Below are 21,621 nucleotides of genomic sequence, written 5' to 3' on the forward strand. Positions count from 1 at the left end.
TAAAAATCCCATGTAGAATCCATACCCAACAGAGAAAATCCAGGCTGCTCTGGAGAAGTGGCAGAGGGAAACCAGGAGCCTGCAGCACCTGGGTTGTCATGGAACAGGCGCTGAGCTCTCTCTCAGAGCTCTTTTGCCAGTCTCTTGAGTCAATGTGGCATAGATTTTCTTTGAAGGCTCCTTTTGCTCTGACATTTCAGGGTGCAGAAACACAGCATTTGTCATTTTAGCAAGAGAGGGAAGAGCTGGACAAACGCTGACTTTAATCAGTGCAGGAGACTGCTTGGGCCATGCCTAATGGTTATATCCACACAGGACAGGAAATATTAACCCTGTTGGGCTGCTGGGTTCATGGACCCCTTTCATAATTGGATTCAATCTGTGGACCAGCTCTAGAAAAATGATTATATACACATATTCACAGAGACATTCAGGATATCCTTGAAAAAGTTTTGGGGACTCCCTAGAGGTCCTAACTCAAGTTAAAACCCTTGACTGAGGGCTCTGGCATAACATTTCCACTAAATTCTTCCTTGGCATTTTCACAGCACAAGCCCTCTCCATCACTCCTTGGCTGGAATACTGCTTGGTTCTGGCCCTCACTGCATGCCTCAGGGTCCAAACTGGACCCACAGAGATTCCCCCATGTCTTGCCCAGCTGATTCCTCTCTCCAGAGTGGGGGCTGGGGATCCTGTAGCTAGACTTGTGTTTGGTCAACCACCACCCTGAGAAAAACCAGTAATTTGTGGGGGTGTACCAGAGATCCCTTAAGACACTTACTGGTGACTTTGTCCTTTCTCAGCAGGCAGAGGGCTCTGAGGGGTGAGAACATGGATTACTCATCCATGTGTCTTGGCAGCTCAGAGCGGACACGGGGTAGGCACTCTGTGTCTGAGGGAGTTGAGTGCCCACAGGGAAGAAGCTTCGGCCTTAGTGCACGCTACAGGGAAGTCCACGCTACAGGGAAGTCCACTGTATCTTTTCTGGGCCAAAGGAGTGGGAAAGGAACGAAGAAAGCCTTCTTTCCCTTTCAACTGCTGCTTGGTGCCCAGTGAGAGCAGGCAAGGAAATGAGTCAGAAGCCTGCTGGGTAGTATCATAGAGGTCTGGGTATTCCCCGTCAGGGAGGTTCTGAGCACCCTCCCCTGCTGCTGGCTGGGCTGTGTCCAGCAATGCTCTCTTCTGGTGATGCCTCCTGGTGAGCTGGACTCAAACTAATAGGTGAGGTGAGCACAAATGGTTTGAGTCAGGAAGAAGCTATGGAGCATGGTGATGGAAACAATCAGGGGTAGTGGGCCCAAGGGGCCTCAGGACCCACCTCCCGCTCAAGGCCACACTATGCTCCTGCCTTCTCTGGAGCCCCCAGAATAAAGGGAGGTTGGTTGTTGGTCGCCACAGTACACAACTCCTCATCTCAAAAACACCAACACAACAGTTGCCTGTTTATTGTATTTAAAATAAAAACAAACAAAACCAATCAAAATAACGTTATAGTAAACATGGTGATGGGGCTGATTTTGTTTTTTTTGGTATTTAAAACAAAAACAATCAAAATAACATTCTGGTGAGCACGGGTGCTGTGGCTGATCAGGGCTGTCTCCCGGGTAGTTTCAAGGAAGGTCAGGCGCGCCGGGGGCGGGCCCTGCCCCAGCAGAGGCGGTACTAAGACGGACGTCAGAAGAGCTGCAGACCAGTTTTGAGCCCGTGCAGCTGGCCCTGGCTCCAGAGAAGGCCCTCCAAGTTGTTGCTGTCATTGCCACAGTTGCCACTGCCGATGCCACAGGTCAGGGCCAGGGTGCTATGGAGAGGAGGGGCAGTCAGAGAAGGACGCAGGTCTAGGCTCTGGAAGGGCTAAGAGTGCTTGCCTGGGTGTCTGTGGGAAGGGCCCACCGCTCTGCTTGGCCTTACAAAGAAGAGATTAGAGCAAACCTGAGAAACCACTTCGGACAGCCTCCAGCGATGGCTCTGCTCTCTCCTCCCAGTTGAGGAAGGGGAAAAACAGAACTTTTCAAATGAAACTGTATGCAGAGCCCCAGTATTTAAACCAGATCTTGGTTGAGGGACAGAGGGGTCCTATGTGACCCCAGACAACAGGAAGATATTGAAAGTGGCTGTGTTAACAGGCCACCTTCCAAGGCTGTAGTTCCTGGGGGCCCAGAGAACCCCAGGCTGGATCCCTCCCACTCCCAAGAGCTCGCGAAGGGGCCCAAGCCAGGATTTTAGCTTCGCTCTACCGACACACTGCTCTCCATCCCCACCCCCCCGCCCCCGCCCTGCTCAGAATGCTGTGGTTTCCCCTGCATTCCGCAGGTCAAAGGACCTTCCAGGTAGATGAGGGCGCCAGCTCACATTGCTTCCCTCAGGCAGATTTCTGGCTACACTACAGCTTCTGAAAAAGCCTTTAAGGATGATGCAGTCCCATCCCCTCTTATTACCCTCCAATTTACAGATAAGGGAACTAAGGCTCAGAGATGAAAAGGGACTTGCCCCAGGCGAAAAGCCAAATCAGGGCTGGGCAAACCTGCTCCTCCGACCTGTGGGAGCTGGGCCAAATTAGCTTCCTTCTGGAATGAGGTCCACCTGCCCACACTTAACCCTTGATCCCCTGCTGTCCATCAAGCCAGTCTTACCCAAGGAGACAGGAGGCTTCTGACATGTGGGCCCCAGTCTCAACTACACACCACCCGGCTTGCCCAGCTGCCTCGTCCCTTCTCCTCTCTAAGAGGCCTGCTGTCCCCTAGCCTTGGACAGCCAGCTCATGGCACTGCCTTGGGCCTGGCCGGCTGCTTGCCTCTGAGTTCTCCAGTCCTCTCCCCGAATTTCCAGAGCTCCTCAGCAAGGGCTGCGTGGTTCCTGCCTCCCTGATGACCCAGAGGCGAGTTTCGAGGGAGAGGCTTGCTACTGAGATGCCTGGACAGTGTGGGGAAGCCCACTGAGTACTCTGTGAGTCTTTGGACAAATCCCTTCCCGCTTCTGGGCCTGTTTTCTCCTCAGGGACCTGAGGAAGTTGGATTAGAGTATCCAGTTGGATTCGAGCATCTGTTCTTGACCTTTGGGGAGTGGCAGACCCTTTAGAGAACCTGTTGAAAGCTATGGGACTCTCTCCTCGCAAACTGCACAGAGACACACACATACACACTTACACATGGGCAAATACTCGGTGCAATCAGAGAAGGCTGCCAAGCCAACTTTGATGTGGCTGCCTCACTGGCTGGCCTCGCTGGCTGCCCTCACTGGGGGCTGCGGGGAGCCTTTGCGAGGGCCCAGCCATGGACTGGAACTTATACTTCACTCATTTAGGCCCTGACTGGGGACAGCTGTGTCCCCCACCCATCCCACTTTGTGTCCTCTCCGTCCCTCCTGTTTTCCATCCCACAGGATGCAGAGAAAGGGGTGGGAAATCCTGCTGCCGTAGGCACTCACCCCATCTTGCTTGTTGGGGGTTCCAGCCGCTGCTCTAGCACAGGCTGGTCCAAAAGATACATGGTGTCATAATTCTCCACCATGAGCTCTGCTGGGTCCTCGGTCTGACCCGGCATGAGGCCTAAGGGGAAGGTGTCCCACCGCACATCCTCTGTGGAGCAAAGGGAGCAAGAGAGGGTTGATTAGCTAGTTCTCAGACTGGTGCATGGGCCTAGCTCCTCGGTGTACCCACCCACGTCACTGAGGCCACTCTTTTCCCCTGTTCCCAGACATGTCGCTACACAGACACAGACAACATCTTTAGACTAGGTGTATCACTATATAAACCTCTCACCCTTACCCTGATTTCCATATGCGTATATGTTCTGGAAAGTCTACATGGCCCCAAATTCCCACCTCACGTCCTCCTCAAATGCACAGACACCTCAGAGTATGTGGAGGATCTGGATTGCCTGCATACGTCCACACAAACTCCCTGATGTGTTTGAAGGCCACACCACTTCTTAGTGGCCTTGGCTTGTGAGATTGACACACCGCCTCAGGATGAACTCCCTTTCAGGGACAATACGCTTCCCTGATCCCCTGCCAGGTCTTGCTGTCCCCAGGTGCACACTCAAACAACACCCCTTCTCAAGGGAGGGGCTGTGTCACCACAAATCCCAGCCCCCACCATCACCTAAGTACCACCAGCATACAGACTGAGTCCTCTGTTCAACAAATGTTCCCCTTTACACCCCGCCTCCTACATGTCTCATTCACAGGCACAAAACCCAGACATCTTAATGCTACTGCATTCCCACGTGTGTGTGCACACAGAGGAAGCAATGTCATGGGCTCGGAGACAGAAAGGTTTTAATGTCCTCACCTTTCCATGTTCCCAAACCACAGACACGCCAAGACCTGACAGTCGACTACGTCAGGGACCCTCGGCCCTTGGCTCTAGCATTTAAACGCTGTCCACACGGCATTATACTAAATGCCCGTCCCCGTCCTCACACCAGTGTTTTCAAGTGAAGCCTTTAATAGTGAGCTTCTGCTAGTAGATCCACTTTCTGGTATTCTGCGTTTCCTTGGTATCCAAAGAATTCTCCCTGTCATTGTGCCCCTAGCATTCTGGAAGTGCCAACCTTGGAGTAGCTTTTGATGTTCCCACACAAGCCCCTCAGGAAGGGGCTTGCCTGTTGCGTGCCTGGCTCATTTCCGCAGCCTGGCTCTTTTATGAGAAGGCAGCGGTGCCTGTCTTGATGCCCAGCATCGCCCTGTGCACACAGAGACAACTGTGTACACAGGGACCTTGCCCCCAAGTCACTGATCTGACCTTCCTTCCTCCCCATCTAATCACTGCCCCTGCCTCTCTAGCCGGACGGCCTTGTGCATGTTCCTTCAGGGACACCATGGACACACACAGGGGATCTCTGGATGGGAGTCTCACTGCCTGTTGTCATACTTTCCCAGACACCCCCACCTCATTGTACACATGACGTGTACGTGTATACCCAGGTGCATGGACACTGACTTCACAGTGATCTCTTTGCACAGCCCCTTCTTCTCTTAAACACATGCGCACGCTACCTGTGTCAATGTCTCTCGCTCGCTTCTGATAGTTATGAACACCCACAAAGACCTCCTTGCCCTACGGTGTTTGTGTCACTGTGCCTTGGTTTGCCTAGCATATGCAGGCACACGCCCGGTCACACACACAGACATAAACATGTTCCTTCACCCCCTAGCACTCAGGGCCTTCATGCCCCCACCCTTGCACGCACCCACACACAAGGGCAAAGGCTCCACGCTCCCCTCAGTTCCTTCACTGCCTCCCCTCCGCCCGGCTCCACACACAGGCTGGACGCACATCTAAGTGTGGATGCAGGCACTTGTGCCCAGGCTGTTCATTCCTTTGGGGTCTCCCTGCTTTAAGGTTCTTGCTCCCCAACCTAAATGAGGGCAATCAAAACACCATCCTCAGGAGGACCATATTCATGTTCCCCCACTTTCTTTTTTTTAAACAAGATTTTATTTATTTTTAGAGAGAGGGGAAGAGAGGGAGAAACAGACAGAGAAAAACATCCATGTGTGGTTGCCTCTTGCGCGCCTGTGCCCCAAACGGGAATTGAAATGGCGACCCTTTGGTTTGCAGGCTGGTGCTCAATCCACTGACCCCACACAACCCTGGGGGGTTGATCACACAACCGTCCCTGTTCTCTGCCAGCTTCGTCTCCCTAGCTTGAATGCTCACCAAAAAACCATGTCGCTCCTTATTCTCTCACTATGCTGATCTCACTTCTACTGACTGAATGCCCCTCGGTTCCTTCTTTCTCATACACGCAGCGAAATCCTGTCTCATCACCACCCCGCCTCCTGTGTGTACATACACATTCATGTATGCACAGAAAGCACTCCTTTGTCTCTGGGCCCGGCATCACTGCGTGTGAGGAACACATGCAGAATCGGACATGAACCCACTGTCTACCTCTCACTTCCTCCTCTGCTGGGTGGCACAGGACCCACACCCACACCATCCCCTGTGAGTGTGCTCTCAGCGTGAAGTAGCCAGCGGCGGTGTCCAGGTCCCCGGCACTTTTATGCTTCATGTTAAGGGGCAGGGAAGCCAGCTGGCAAGCATATTACTAGGCTGCCTCCAGGCTTGCCTCACACGTGCTACCTCTTGCTACCCTCCATTTCTTAGCTACTTTCCATTTCTTCTGTAGGATGAACAAATGGCTCAGGAGGCAGCCTGAGAGAGCGGGTGGGTGTGGGGAGAGCATGGGTATCAGCTTCTTACCTGAGCTCACTTGCCATGCAGAGCCCTGCAACGCTGCTCTTTTCTGGGCCAGGAGACTGGCACTCTCGGCACTGGGGGACTCCTCCACCAAAGACAAAATCCCCACCTCCATTCTGTCTTCCTCCTCCTCGTCTTCATCGTCTTCATCATCTTCGTCATCTTCGTCTTCATCTTCCTCCCACTTCTCTTGGTCAACGTTTTCCGCTTCCTCCTCTTCCATGGGGTCTTCCAAGGCCTCTTTCTCCTCCTCCTCGTTTTCCTTGATATCATTCAGGCTGCCCTTCTCCTCCTGCTGCTGGCCTTCTCCTGCAGGCCCGAGGACGGAGCCGGCTGGTTTGAGGCTCCAATACAGGTTGTCTAGGGTGTACGCAGACTTCCCAATGGGGGAAGGCTCTGTGCCCTCCTGCGCCAGGCTGGTTTTTCCGTTCTGGGTATAAATGGAACAGATGCGCAGCAGCTTCTCCTGCTCCTCATCTGGCAGGACCTGCCCCATGGCCTTGAAGATCCTGCCCAAAGGGAGGGGTGGGGTAAAAAAGATTCAGAATCTCAAGTCACAATATATCTACCACTCCAGTTTCAACTCGGTCTCTGAACTTCCAGACCTGCCTCTGAAAGGCTGGGCAGCAGAGTGGATGGAACGCAATGGTAAGACTATGGACCCTGAACAAGAGCTGGGATTCAGCTCCATGGCTCACTTCCATTGTCAGTAAAATGAGAACAATAATGCCACCTAATAGAATGCCTGGCACATAGTGGGCTTGCAATAAATGATAGCTAATATTAACCTGTACTAAAATGCTATGTAAATATACAAACTAGACAATAAGCCTACAGGGCTGGATATGAGAATGGCAGATTCTCTGGCCCATCTGAGCAACCTGTCCTGAGCACCAAGGACACGCCCCTTCTGGTTGGAACATGAGTGTGATCCCTCTCTGGGAACAACTACGGTCCAGCCCAGAATGGGGAAAAAAAGCAGAAAAGCAGCAGTCGACAAGACAAAGCAGGATGTAGGAGGGCTGTCAGGTGAACACTGAGGACCTCGGGCCCTACCGGAGCCGGGGGAGGAAGAAAGCACAAGGAAGGCAGGAGAGATCAAGGGAGGACTTGGTGCGGAGACAAGAGCGGGCACACTGTGCTGGACCGTGTGGCGAGACAAGCCTGGCTCCGGGGGAAGGGCTGTGCTCAGGAGCTGTGGGAGGAAGAAGAGGCTGCAAAGGTTAAGTGTGCGTGTTGGGCGGAAGGGTCACCTGGTGGCGGAGCACGGGTACAAGGTGCACCTCTGAAGATCGCCACGGTGCCCGTGTGGAGGACGGCCATGTCTAGGGTGGCTGAGATGGAAGCAGGGAGACCAGGGAGCGCCGGTGGGGGCTGACCCAGGGCACGGGCCGTGGAGATGGCGGGGAGCTGTGATGGAGAACAGGGCTGGATGAGCAGAGGGCACGGGTCAGGCAGAGGAGACTTAAAGATGACGCTACAGTGGTGCGCACACAAGACGGTGGTCACGACAGAACTGCCCACAGACACAGAGCCTCTGGGAAGGGAGAGGGCGAGCACGCCCTGCAGAACCTCCCGGACAACCGGCCACCGAGCAGCCACCTGGTCAGCCACGAAGGCGAGGGTGGGGTGCACAGATGGGTAGCTTCTTCCTGGTGCATCCAGGTTGAACAGTGGGCCCTTCGTGGAGGGGCCATATGTTCCGAGGGGGCTGTTTGCTCTCTGCACCCCACAGGCAGACAGGCCACGTACGGGTGGTCTCTGGTCACTGGTCGCAGGGAGCAGGGCTCGAGGCCAGTGCCTCTGCGAGGAGACTGGGAGACCTTCCCTGCGGGGCTCCTGTCACATGCCCTCAGGACATGGGCTCAAATTGCATTGATGTTGGCTGGCTGGGGGAAGCTCTGGAAAAGCTGCCAGCTTTATCAGAGGAAAAGCCAGAGAGAAACACTCTTCCCTCTCACTGTGGTCCATTAGTATGATTAATAATGAATATTCCTAGGCACTTGACATTGGCAAGATGCCGTATCACCGCTGTTTCCTATTACCCACTCGCTCTCCCGAGCTGTCTAGCCTGCCCACTGAGGTGCAGGGCTGATGGGAATCTTAAAATGCATCTCCTTTCTCGGTTCGTCGGGTCACAGGTGAGGCTCATGGAAAGACGATGCCCTTCGCACTTGCAAGACCTGTGCCCAAATCTCTGCCCCACTGTCCACAAGCCATGTGACTTCTGGAGAAGTCTTTTTGCTCCTCCTAGACTCAGTATCTTTCTTATCCATCCAAGAGGGGTACTATTCCTCCACCTTCAAAGCCTGCTGTGCCAAATGAAATAACTTCTACTAAAAACACAGCACCGCACCTGACAGTGAATGGCCAACACTAGCTTTTATTTTTCCTCAGGGGAAAACAAAAGCTACCTTTTTTTGTGCGTGCCTAATAACATGCTTTCGGCAACAAGGCCACCCACTGGAATGCTGTACAAAGAGCACAGGAGTAAGGACAGGATATCTGGATTTTGACCTCAGCTCGGACATGCCGAACTTGCTATGGACTTGCAGCATAATACCTGACTAAATCCGGGTTTCCCTATCTGTGCAATGCTGTGATTTGGACTAGATTCACTGATTATCTGGGGAAAGCAGGATCTGTGCACAAGAAATCACGCTCAAGTGAGCCACTGTTGTTGCTGGTATGTGTCACATCCCCCTGGCATGCTTGGGTGGGGAGATCTCTGTGCTCCAGACTTCTACGAGACCAGCTGCTTCCACTCTGCAGCTGCAAAGTGCTCTCTGCACTCTGTACTTAGGATTGCAAAGTACCTTGAAGGCCACCTGTCCAAACCTCTCCTTGCTCTTTTCACTCCCTCTCTCCAGTATGTAACACATCCTGTGTTCCTCCTGCCTTTGAAACTTCCTTTATTGTCTTCTGTCCTCCAATTGCTCCAATGCCTAATCTGTAACACTTTCCAGACCGCTCTGTGCCTTTTTTTTTGGTTCTTCTCCCAGTTTCCCACCCATCCACATCACTTCCAGTCTAGAGCACACACCCCCGGAGATTTGGGTCTCTCATTCAGTCCCATCTCCTGCAGGTCTGGCCCGGGACGGCTTTGAGCACGAGGCTACCTTTTTCTCTTACAAACTACTACTGTGCCCCCACAGGCATCATGGCTCAAGAAAGACTTTCTGGTCATTTTGGGTGACTCAGGGGACTAAGGGGGCCTTGGCATCCAGACTCCACCTTCATTCATTTCCCATTTCCCAGGCGCGGAGTCAAATGTAGGAGGCTGAATCTTGGGGCAAAGGCTTGGGCTGGACAAAGAGACTTGAGCCTCGGCACTTTAGAGGAACTAGTAAAAAAGCACGGGCATTTCAAGGAGGGAGTGGTAAACAGCATCAATGCTGCAGACACAGTGACGGACCAGGGCCCACGGCATTTGGTGATTAGCTCCAAGTAGCTCTTGGGGTAAACACCAAATTGTGGCAGGGCGAGGAGTAAGAGGGTCGTGAGGAAATTGAGATTGTTCAGTGTAGAGTTTCTTTTGAGGTGTTCTGATGGGAGAGGAAGCAGAGAAGCTGGTGCTAACCTAACCGAGGGATGCAGGGTCAAAGCAGGTTTTGCTTGTGTTGTTATTGTCGTTTTAGGGTAAGAAACAGTCAGGCACATTCATAGGTAGAAAAGCAAGAGCTGGTGGCACCAAGGGAGAGGCCGGCATGAGGCCCCAGCAATGCTGGCAGAGGTGGCTCCCCAGCACAGGCGGCAGAGAGGCTATGAGGCGGGGAAAGGCCACCTCATCCTGACACTGGTGAGCAGGTTGAGTGTAGCCGCAGATCAGTTCACAAGAACTAGACTCTGGGTCGAGGGGCCCTGTAGGACGCCTCCTTGTGCTTGAGGAACCTAGGGGGAAAGGTGGAAGGCGGAGGGGCTTTGAGGTGAATGGTAAGGGGTTAAACAGTCAGGAAACAGGAAAATGGGCAGAAAACAAGCAGTTCAGATGAGCAGAACTGAGGTCACGCCCAAGATTAAAAATCACACCTGGGCAGTGGCAGCAATCTGCAGGGCTATGTGCTTTTTCCTCTGGCAGAGCTGAGGGGAGCAGAATGGGGATCAGTCCCAGCTCAGGGGTTTGCAAGTCAGATGTGGCAAAGCCAAAGGTGCTGATGGGCAGCTGAAGGGATCAACCACAGGATCCAGGGAAAGCAGGGTCGAGGGAGTAGGAAATGCAGGGATGGAGATCTGGATGCGGGCAAAGAGCCGATGCTATGGGGTACAACGGTAAGGACTGGAAGGACAAGAGGTGGTGATCACTACGTGAGAGGCTGGCATGTAAGCTTTGAGAGATGGAAATGGGTTGCTGCATATCATGGAGAATGAAGGTCACTGGAGCTGAGATGCTGCAGTGTCAGATGGATCCCTTGAATGAAACCGACATCGTTCCAGAAAGCAGGAAGAGAATTGGCTTCCGTGAGTATGAGGGAAGCGGCTCACGGTGAGGAAGTGACAAAGAAAATGGAAGGGGGACAACCACAGACAATGACAGGAACCAGTGCAACATTCAGATTGACCACAGCGCCCACAGTGGATTGGATAAAGGGGGATCGCATGAGGTGGGGTTACAACGGTAGGTTGAGGCGGAGTCAGAAAGATCTTTGAATGTCAGGCCTAAGAAGCTTAGATCTCAGGAAGGCCAGAGAGAGCCACTGAAGGTTGCAGAGCTTCTATGAGAGGGGTATTTGGGGAAGACAAGAGAGGAAGCAGCACTGGGCTTAGAGCCAGAACCTGGGTTCAATAATAAACAGCAGCTACCATTTATTGTGCACTCTGTACAGGGCACTGTGCTAAGCACTCTAAAGGGGTTGTCTCATCCATTCTCATACTGGACTCAGTTCTCCCATCAGTCAGTGGGAGGGAGACGGGACTAGTTGTCTTGGCAAGGGCCGGTCTAACTCTGCCATTGTAGCGCTGTGCGGCCCGAAGGCCTGCAGTGCCTCACCCTCTTAACAGACGGAATTCAAGAGACTTACAGCTGAAGGAGGTGGGGGCTGGCCCAGCAAGGTGAGCCCAAGCAGGACTCAACCATCCGGGGCCAGTCAAGGGAGGCAGAGCAGTTGAAGAGCCTCCAGCTCTTTCTTGCTTCCCACTGGATGGCAGAAAATCGGCGGGCATTCCGTCCTGAGAGAAAAGAGAGGGCCTGAGGAGAAAGAACCAGGAACCGCACCCCCCAACTCCCAATCCAACCTTGTCCTTTGAAAAACTTGACGCTGGCCCTCCCTACCCCAGCCCCCAACTCCCCACTCTATACCCCCCAATTGCTCAAAGCACTGTGGAAGTGCTTTGCCTCCAGCTCAGTTTAGTCGCCTCTGAGAAGAAAAGGCAGAGGGAGATTTGTCCCTCCTGGGCAAACCTAAACCTTTAACAAGGGATGTGTCCACCTGGTGTTATTCAGCCCAGCTGAGAACGGGGCAGGTGTTCTTGTTTCGGCGATGTTAGGCCCTGAGGCTAGGGCTAGTCTCCCTCACCAGCCTTGGTGTTAGCCACGATCAGTTCAACGGTCCATCTCAGGATGTAGGTGGCCCGGATCCCAGTGCTCCCCAGGGCTGCCAGCTCGGAGAGCATCTTCTCCAGGAGCGCCTGCGTGAAGGCCTCAGAGTGCAGGCCCCTGAGCAGGGGCTGCCAGAACTGAGAGAACGGCTTTGGTACCACGATATCATTGAAGTCCATATTTTCTGGTTGTTTAAGGGCCATGCGTCAAAAGAGAGAAGAGAGGTGGGGGGTTGCAAAGGGAGACAGGGAGGGAGAGGGAGAGGGAAAAACGGGGAAGAGGGATAGAGAGAGAGAGAGAGAGAGAGAATGGGGGAAGGGAGGGGAGGAGCGAGAGGGGGAAAAGAGAGGAGACCCCCATCACCAACAAAAACAGGTGCCGTTCACAGAACCGGAGGAGAGAGAGAGCAGAACAGCAGGAAAAGAAACTAGTTAGTATCCGGCAACCAACAATTCACTCAAAACAGTACACAAGAAAGAGAGCTCTGGTTCTAGCTTCAGCTCTGTCAGTAACTCACTGTGTGACTCTGGGTCAGTACCTTCCCCTTTCTGGACCTCAGTCTGCCCGTCTGTAACATGAGGATGTTGAACTAGATGACCTCACAAGGTCTTTCCAGTTCTGCTGTTCTAGCTCTCTAGCAAGTGGCTAAATCACAATTAACACAGCACAATAATAGCGTTAGACTCCCCCCCACCCCACCGCAGCCCACCCAATTCCAGGCCCCCTAAGGAAAGCCCAGTCAGGGCTTATCAGTGAGTTTACCTGTTCTTCTCAGCCCAGTGGGGCTTCCAGAGGGTATGGAATGGCAGGAAACAGCATTTCCCCAGAGCCCAGGCCCACCAAGCCCACCCCTGGTGTTCTTGCCTCCAACACATTCCCCCAGGCAGCAGTGAGCCCCCAAGACCCTACCTTCATACTCTATCTGCAAAGCTGCCAACTGCTCAAACGTAGGAATAAGAAAGCCATCATCCAGAAAAGCATCCAGCACAACATCCCTGGAGAAAAATGACACTCAATTAAACAAACTGAAACAGGCGGGAGACCCTCTCCTACTCTCCTACCCACTCCCAAAGCAGCTAATGCCTCTGGCTCAACTGGCCAAAGCAGCATGGGCGGGGGTGGGAATGGACAGTTGACGGTTGGATCTCAGGCCCCAGCCTCCTGGGGAAGGGGCTGGGCCAGAGACTGCGATCAGTGGGTTCCGAACAAGCATTCACCAAGCACATGCTGACCTAGGGCCCGTAGTGAGGGCAGCAGAGGCTGATCAAGCCGCAAGCACAGATGGCGAACAGTCGCAGGTCCGCAGAGGAGTTAAACGTCTGGAGTCAGTGGGTTAAGGGATTTTAGATGTCAGTTCCTGCTCAGGCTCTTTGTCTGGACAGTCCTCTGGTCTCCTACCCCTCTCTTACCCCCCAGTTGCTCTCTTTCAGATCCCAGAAGCAGAAACCTTGGGGATTCAATTGCTGGGCTGCATATGATCCCTACTTCCAGGGACTCAAAGAACCCAGAACTGAGTTACAGGGGTTGCAAGTGTAGGCTACGGGAGTAATTCCTCACCCCCGTCTGCTCAGACTGACACCAGCCACAGCCAGCTGTCTCCTCCAGAGCCAGCGGTCCCTCCGCCAGAGAGGCTCTGCTAGCTGAACAGGGCTGGCGGGGAAATGAGAGTTCCCAGGGTATCTCAACGCACGGAGACTTCTCATACTCAGATCCCACACTCTGCTACGCTAAAGAAGGAAAGGAGTTGTCTGTCCTTCCATCAGCCTCCCCAGGTCAGTATCCAGGAAGAGCACCTAAAGAAGCCAGTCAGCTGCGTGCTCAGCACAGCCAGACAGATGCTACTGTACTGGGGCATGAGGATAGTTTCCCCCAGCAGCTGAGGGGGCCACTGCCCACACCTTTGCTGAAGGCTGCGGCCAAGAAGCCTAGGCTGGGCAAACATTGAGAAAACGCCTTTGGACCCAGTAGTATCCTGGAAGTGAGGAAGGCTCCAGGGGCAACCCCAGCCTGCCCTGCGGGCTCTTATTGAGGCCCACTCTGCCACCTACACACCACCTTCCTGCACCCTCTGCCGCGTCCCAGTTCCATTCCTGTCTCTGGCTGGGAACACCTAGGGCTGTGCCCACAGGTTCTCAGGGGTATGTCCCCCAAAGTCCTTTCCAGCTGAATTTAGGCAGCAAGCCCCCAAGAACCAGGGAGGACAGGAAGAGACAGACATTGTTTGTCTGCCCTGGATTGAATGAAGCGCTAATTTTGGTGGGAGGGGAAGATGGGTCATGGCCATACCGAGTCGGGATGGACTTAGTCTTTGGAGGAGTCATACCCTGAGAAAGCCCCAATCACAACCCTCCAGGGGATGCTCATACTCGCCAACAGAATTTCAAAAGGAAAGAGCAGCAGTGCCCGCCATGTATCTTTTACTTCAAACTTGAACAAGGCCCCAACAGTGAAGGGATAAGGAATAAGGGCTTTTCCCAGTTGCCAAGAGCTCCACATACCACTGGACAGAGAGGAGCAAACCTGGCTAGTGGGCAGGTGACAGCAGGCATCCTGCCTCCAGCCATTTCCGTGATTCACAGTAGGCAACCCCAGCCTGGTAGCTGACAGCGCCAAACGAAAGGGATGATGGTTTAAGATCACCCAAATAATAAAGCCAAATCTTAGCTAAACTGTAAAAAGTCCTAGCTATTGTAAGATCGTGTTCAAGCTCAACAACCCAACAATCTTAATTTCAAAAACATATGCTAACTCCTAACACGAAACTGCACCATTCCATTATCATATGGAAGAGATAATGTTAATATGAGTAACAAGAATAAATTCTCCTCTTTCTCCTAATTAGAAACTAGAACGTAGGGTCACCCTGTGTGGGGATCAGAACGATCCCAGAGACTTCCCGCAGCACAGCGTGGCAAGCTGGGATATGGAAACTGATTTCAGTGGGGTCGCTACGCTCTACCCTAGAGGGCAGGCCACCCCTGATGGCTTAGTTACCCACCTGTTCTCCCATGTAATGCCTTTGAGGTCTGCCAGGATGCAGTCTACAGGTGGAGGCAGCTGATTCCACACCTTAATGGCCTGAGGTAGATACCTAAATTTCTCCAGCACCTGCCAGCAAAGAGGGTCCCATCAGCAGGCTGGTTTGGCCAGGTCACCTGCCCCCACCCCTCCAGGATCGCTTCCCATAAGACCTCTCAGCACCTTCCTTGAGGGGATAGGGCAGGGCACGCAGGGGTGGGCCCGCCACTCTCCTATGGGACCTGCAACTAAAAATATCCTGACCCTCAAATGCTAGACTATCCCCTCTCCTCCCCCCACCACTGAATTCCCTGTGGCTCCCAATCACCAGATACCCTAATACTAAGTTATCTACCGGGGGCATTTGGATGGAGTTGGGCAAAGACTCTCGGGCCATGGGGCGAGGGGAAGTGATGGATTATGGAAGACAATCTGGAGACCCAAGTTCTAATCCTAGTTCCACCACTAACTGCATATGTGATCCCAGGCCATTCCACTTATTCATGGCTTCCATTTCTCCATCTGTGAAAAGGAAGGGTTGAGCTAGAATGATTTCTAAGCTATCTCCCTTCCTGCTAAAAACAGGACGCCTTAAGCGCACCTGATCTATGAAAGTTCTTTGGGCGCCACCTGCTGAACAGCTGCAGTACTGCAGGCCTATGCAACCACCTATGCCCACTTGTTCCCTACCACTGATTAGGCGCTAACTTCCATCATCTGCTCCCCTCCATCACTGTGGAGGATCAGCCAACTGGACTCTGACCCTCGTCTCCTTCCTTTTGCCCCCTCTCTCTTACTGAGAGGTTCCCTCAAGCTTTGCCACTTCTCTTTCAAACTCCTTCTCAGGTAGCTGGCAAAAGGGAAGAAATGGCTGGGGCCAAGTTAAGGGCCCTTTCTTACCTTAAACTGCTCCTCTTCATAGGATATCAGCAGTTCTCGGGCTCTTTCTGAAAACCAAAGAGGGAAACAGATAGGGCAGCCAGCCTAGCCCCTTCTACTGATGGAATTGTGAGCCCCTCTCATCTTATTTCTTGGGTAACGAGAATCCTCACCTCTCCCACTTCACAAGGCTTAAGGAAGGTGGTTTGTGACATGATTCATTTAAGATGCACCACAACCCCAAAGGGAAGGCTGAGCAAGGAAAATAACTACTGTCAACCCTAAGCCCGAGAGGGGCTCGCGAGTCCCTCTCTGCCCACCCCCAGTGACACCTACCATACAGCTCTTTATTCCTGCGAGCCTTTTCCCAATGTGCATCCATCTCTTTGTCGCCTTGGCTCTCTCCACCAGCCCTGACATCCAGCTCTGCAGCTTTCTCCTCATCCTCAGCCTTTGGTTTATGTTCTGTGATGTCCTCAACAATGCTCTTTACTTCCTCCTGGTTGTCTTCATCTCCGTCTTCCTTGTCTTCCTCCAACTCCCATGCTTCTCTCAGACTGTTCTCCAGTTGGCGGCACCAGTAGGTCTTCTGGAGCCAATTCAGGACAAAATAGCAACCTAGAGGGGGGCAGGAAGACAGGCAGTGCCACAGAAGCAGCCGCACGCAAGCCGCCAGCCTCACCTTGCAAGCACCAGGGGAAGAGGCTTGACTCCAAGAAAGCACAAATCTCAAATATCCATAAGCAGCCCCTCTTGCTTGGGGCTATTTGCTTTCCCCTGCTTACAAGCGCCTTTTTTCGAAAAAACCTAACACTGGATTTGCAAACAGGATGCCAAAAATGGCACAGGACTGGCAAGTGGGGGAACAGGGACAGTCCCACTAGCTAGTTACGTGGCCTTGGCCAAGTCTCTTCTCTTTTTCTAGATCTCAGTTCCCCCAACATGAAGGGGCTAGGCTGAGTGACTGGTTCTCAGTTGGAACGGGGTGTCCAAAGCACCTCTGGGCTCATGACATTTAATGACTCGCACCTTTCCACCTGTTCCCACTCCCCTCTTCCTCCGGCACAAAACTTAAGGAGATGCCAAAAAAAAGCGCCCTAATTCAGAGCAGAATCGTGCCCTGCCAAGCCACACTGGAGTCTAAAGCCAAAGGAGAACTCAATAACACTAACTCTGTCTTCATTTAAAATTTTGGGGATTTTATTCATTGTGGGGTTTTCCCAAATTAAAATGTTATCTATTGTGACTACTGAGCTTTTGACACCCTCTTCGACTTTGTTCCCGAGACGCGTGCCTCACTGGCCTCACTCTAGTCCTGGCTTTGACCCCAGGTGGGGACCCTCCTCCCTCTCCCCACAGTGTCACCGAGCCCTGTTCCCTACGCTTAATTGTGATAGATATACACCCTGGGGACTCACCTCTGCGGCAGTCATTTATATGGGGCATTTTCTTGTGGGTAAGCTGATGGCGAAGTTCAACAATCCAATCTGGAATGTTCACCTGATTGTGGGGGAGGGCGTGAGTGCCAAAATTAGAAACTAGTAAAGCTGGAGGGGAGCACAGGCACGAAGGAGACTGGCCTCCCCCCGTTTTACAGATGGAGAAACTGAGGTCCTGAGAGGAGGTGTCAGTCTTTGTGGAAGAGCTAGGATGAGAAACCAGGTCTCCTGATTCTTTTTACTGCTCTGAGAAGGTAATCTTGAAAATCAGACACTTGCCTCCCCCCAACCACCAACCACATTCCTCCAACAAAGAGATTCCTATAAGCTACCGTTAACAATACCAGTCCCTCTTCCTGAGTACCTTGTACCCCTCCCTCCCACCTTCCCTCCCTCCCTCCCTCCCACCCTCCCTCTGTCCCACACTCCCTCCAGGAAGCTGCACTTGATGGCTGAGAACCCTCCTGCCCTCTACACACCTCACACACTCACTCAGGGCAGTAATGCCTGGCATTTCCATGCTGCTTGGCTGAAGTTGTCTCCTCCAGCAAACTGGCAGCTCCCAGAGGGCAGGCGCTGTGACTGCTACCTCTTTCCTGTCCCCACCCAGTAATGCATTCCATGTGGGCACCTTAGCTTTAGGCCAAGCCCACCGGAGAGAGCAGGCATAAACAAGGGAGGAAGTCTCCTTGTTTCCTTTTTTCGAGCTGGAGGCTGAGGCTCTGGGGTTCTTGCTGGGCTTGGCGCGCAGTGATGACATGAGGTAGCCTTGCTGTGTGCCCACATCACCCCACGCCCCATATAGTGAGCCCTCCTGGGGAAAGAGAGTTGAGCGAGACCACTTTGTCATACACACCTCCTGAGCCAGGCACTTGAGGGGGAGCCTGGCAGACTTTGTCTTCCTCTCCGAGATAAGATTCACAAACCTGGGGTTGGGGGAGAAATGAGTGGCACAGCCCAAGTTAACTGTTTTAGTCAAAGCAGTGGGGCGTCAAAAGCCCTCGCTGCTTTACTGACACCTTGCATTTCCACAACCTGTCCACTGACTGTTCTGTCCTGTTCTTATGGTCAGTGTGTGCACAGCAGGGATGGTCCCATCCAGTCCAGCATTTACTGAGAGTCTGTCCTGTACTGAAGCCACACAGGTGAATAAGACACTGCTTTGGTCTTGAAGACTTCAGTCTAGGATAAATAGTCATGACACGAAACAGCATATGATGATAGAACATACTGCGTTATAAATGCTAGAACCAAGGACTATGTCGCATGACAATGGGGAGCGCAGCTAAACAACGGAGAAGGTAAGAGGAGCCAGGAAGGACCTTGAGGGGACTAGGATGAGATGAGCAAAATGTCTGACAGGTGAGAAAACGCAGTAGCCCTTTTCCCGATGTGCATGAGAGAGCTAGGACCACACTGAGGCACTTTGTAAGTCTGGAACTCCCAGCCCACATCTCCACATCCACAACTCAGCAACATTTCAGAGAAGAAGAGGGTAGTGCTAGGTGTACATTGGGGTAGGGTTGGAAAATCCACATTAAACCATGGGACAGGGACACTGAGCCATTCAGAAAAGTTTCTGCGGATGAAAGGGTTGGAGCGGGGAGAAAGAAATCAACCTGTTAAAGCTGGAAGAGACCCACAGAGATCATTTGGTGTGAACCGCCCCCCACCTCACATTCTAAGAAAAAGAAGGCAAGAAAAATGGAAGAGAGAAGGCTCTCAGGTGAAGAAAGAGAGGAATGTGTGTTGACAGAGTATGACAAAGCTGTCGAGGAATCACAGGGTGACTGATACACAAGGACACACGTGGCTTTTTCCTTCGGATGGCACCTGACGCCAAAATTTGTTCATCACATGCTAACCTCCACCCACCCCTACCCCCCAAACCACCCTCCACCCCTACCCATGTGGGTCTTACCTGACCAATGCCATGCCATAGAGCAGTCTAAGTTCATCAGTGCCCAAGCCACCAGTTACATCCAAGAGCTTACAGCGTACGAGGTCAGCAGTAGAAGCCACTGCCAGGGGCAGTTCGTTGCCTAACCTAAAGGGCCACAGTCCAGCACCATCATAAAGGTCCCTGACACTGGTCCACCCTCCACCTCACAACGAAAGTTGCTGTAGGCTATTCCAAACACAGTGGTGTGAAAAGGAGGTTTACAGCTGTGAGTATGCAAAACTGTTTATTCTTGTATTATTACTTCTTAATGATTGTATTGTTTATTTGTATGACAGCTGTATACCTACTTTTTCCAATCTCTGTATATACCGCCTCAGGTGTACATGAATGGACATGAGTCCAGAAGGTGGAAAGAGGAAAGGCAATGTCCCTGAGATCCAACAGTATACAGGGCATGAGAAGTTGGCCAGGATACACAGAGGATATCTAACTGCTATGCAATCAACGAACAAGTCAGCATGGACACAACCCTTTCTTTCCCCTTAAACCCCCAATTCATTTTGCTAGAGAAGACTGTTTCCTTGAGAATTTTACCCCTGGTCCGCACCCAAATCAATCTTACCAACTGGGCTGAGGCGTCCCATTCAAACACGGGTTTGCGGGCAACCTCCCCCCGAACCTCTCTAATTCAAATCGGGAATCCACCCTAGGATGCTAACTTACTCCTTACGCCCTGGCTCAGTCACACCGGTCCCTCCGACACCCTCCTCAAGATGGGGGAAGTTAGGGGTAAAAGCTTGCATATTTAACAGGACGCTGGCTGAGGCACACCCTCTTTCTTTCCACAAACAGGATTAGCGCCAGAGCATGGCTGCGACTTTCCCTCAGGAACTTGAGAGAAGCAACACCCAAACCACTCAGAGGGGTACCCGCGGCAATTTTTGGGAAAGACTAGAGAAAAAAACCCTTAAAGGATTTCCACAAACGAAGGCGTGACCAGCACACAGGCAGTAGGGCTGAGCAGATTGCCTTACCTGCTCCTCCACGCTGTGATGCGATTCAGTGCGTACCGCTGCAATTTATGGTCGTCGCAGAACAGGTACACCGTCACCTGATCCCACTCGGCCTTACTGAGCCAGGCAACTACGATGCGCTGAGCCCAGAGGGGCGACACATTTTTCTCTTTGACGCCCTTCCCGCACCATGCAGTCCACACGCGATCCATCCCTCCGAGAACCCAGACCTGACCCGACCCAGGAATCCCGCCACACTCTCGGCTAGACGCCAAGTCTGGCGTCACACACTCGGCAGAGCCTACAGCTCGACGTGCTAGCCTCACTCCGAACCGCCACGCGCCAGCAGCCAATGGGAGAGTGTGACCCCGACGCAAGCCCTCCTCCCACCGCCAACGTAACAAATCGGAACGTGAGAGCTGGGGGACCGTTGGAAGCACGAGTTGAAGGTGTACCCTCGTCGGCCGGAAGTGTTCTTTTCTCAAAGCAACTCTACCAGCTACAAGCATTCGGCCTCAAGGTTCCGCTAATTTTCTAGTTGCTAACGGGTCTTTTTTACAGACCCGAAGACATATTGTCTGGGGTACAGGACAATTTTAGTGGGCGCCCCCTGGAGGGCAAGGGAGGGATTGTCGTTATCCTACGAAGTAGAAATGCGCACGTTTTCATTGCCACAGATCAGCACCTGACCTCGTAGAACATCGTGGACCCTGAAGCTGGAGTACAGAGCAAATATTTAAATATCTAAACTTGGGTTGAAAAATCTGCTGAGCCTTCATATCTGTACAATGCAGGGCTAAGAATGGGTGATCTCTGGGTTCTCTTCCATAGGTGAAAATTGTAGGGAATTTACTCTGCCAGCGTTCCGCATCTATGTTGGCTTCACCATCCACAAAGGTATGTTTCGTTTTACTGAATAATTCCTTGGAATTTTGCAGTTCTGGGAGGGAGGCAATTTTATGAACCCCTTCTGATTTTACAGGTTGGTTAAAATGTGTTCAGGACTCCGTCCCAATCCTCACAGAAGTCCTTTTCGAATTTAATACTGAAGAGAGAGGTGTTGCTAGCAATCTGAAGATCACTGTTGTGAGTAGGCTCTTTTTATTTTTTCACTTTACAGCAACAAATTCCAATCCATTTTCCATATATGCTTCTTTATCCAGCCAGCTTCTCCTAAGATGTATTCTGCCCATGGTTCTTGAATGACAGTTACTCCGTCCTGAGTAGTCATGCCAATCAGTTGGCCAGGTATCTGCTAGAAACCAGATACCCTTTCACCTTCAGGATCTCATAGTTCTGGAAGTCAGAAGTCCAAAATCAGTTTTATTTGGCTGAAATCAAAGTGCTGGCAGGGCTATAGTCCGTCTAGCTGCTCTAGGGGAGAATCCATTCCTTGTCTTTTCCAGCTTCTGGTAGCTACTGGAATTCCTTGGCTTGTAGCTATATCACTCCAATGTTCAAGGTCAGCATCTTCAAATGTCTCTCTGCTCTATCTTCACCTTTTCTCTGTGTTTGTAAGATTTCCCTCTGTCTCCCTCTAGTACATGTAATTGCATTTAGGGCCCACCTGAATAATCCTGGATAATCTCCCTATTTCAAGATCTTTAATTTGATTATATCTGAAATTAGAT

The 21,621-nt window shown here is 52.1% G+C and overlaps 1 protein-coding gene across 3 annotated transcripts; it reads right to left on the bottom strand.

Moving 5' to 3' along the window:
* Window positions 1–1,414: 1,414 nt before the first annotated feature.
* Window positions 1,415–20,328, bottom strand: LAS1L (LAS1 like ribosome biogenesis factor). 3 transcript variants are annotated; one of them, XM_054574249.1, is made up of 14 exons: window positions 20,012–20,328; window positions 18,996–19,121; window positions 17,931–18,000; window positions 17,054–17,135; window positions 15,972–16,253; window positions 15,657–15,703; window positions 14,737–14,846; window positions 12,648–12,733; window positions 12,256–12,306; window positions 11,716–11,922; window positions 11,221–11,368; window positions 6,206–6,711; window positions 3,424–3,574; window positions 1,415–1,798 (listed from the first exon to the last, which is right to left on the bottom strand). In XM_054574249.1, the coding sequence occupies exons 1-14, from the start codon at window positions 20,200–20,202 to the stop codon at window positions 1,675–1,677; spliced, it is 2,181 nt and encodes a 726-aa protein (XP_054430224.1). In that variant the 5' UTR covers window positions 20,203–20,328; the 3' UTR covers window positions 1,415–1,674. The 3 variants fall into 3 exon arrangements, with proteins under 3 accessions (XP_054430224.1, XP_054430221.1, XP_054430223.1); XM_054574246.1 differs by lacking the exon at window positions 12,256–12,306; XM_054574248.1 differs by lacking the exons at window positions 12,256–12,306; window positions 18,996–19,121.
* Window positions 20,329–21,621: the final 1,293 nt, after the last annotated feature.

Source organism: Pteronotus mesoamericanus, unplaced genomic scaffold (genome assembly GCF_021234165.1).
Source record: "Pteronotus mesoamericanus isolate MK-2021 breed Mesoamerican mustached bat unplaced genomic scaffold, CSHL_Meso_final contig_256, whole genome shotgun sequence".
In the NCBI taxonomy this organism is placed as follows: domain Eukaryota; kingdom Metazoa; phylum Chordata; class Mammalia; order Chiroptera; family Mormoopidae; genus Pteronotus; species Pteronotus mesoamericanus.

What these genes read in the sequence shown, in the direction of transcription:
- LAS1L (XM_054574249.1), bottom strand. Translation starts at nt 20,202, where the DNA reads ATGGATCGCGTGTGGACTGCATGGTGCGGGAAGGGCGTCAAAGAGAAA. An exon ending in TATAAATGACTGCCGCAGAG is followed by an intron (nt 16,254 to 17,053) that starts GTGAGTCCCCAG and finishes GCCCCCCTCTAG; the next exon opens with GTTGCTATTTTGTCCTGAAT. An exon ending in TTTGCAGATAGAGTATGAAG is followed by an intron (nt 12,307 to 12,647) that starts GTAGGGTCTTGG and finishes CTCATGTTACAG; the next exon opens with ACGGGCAGACTGAGGTCCAG.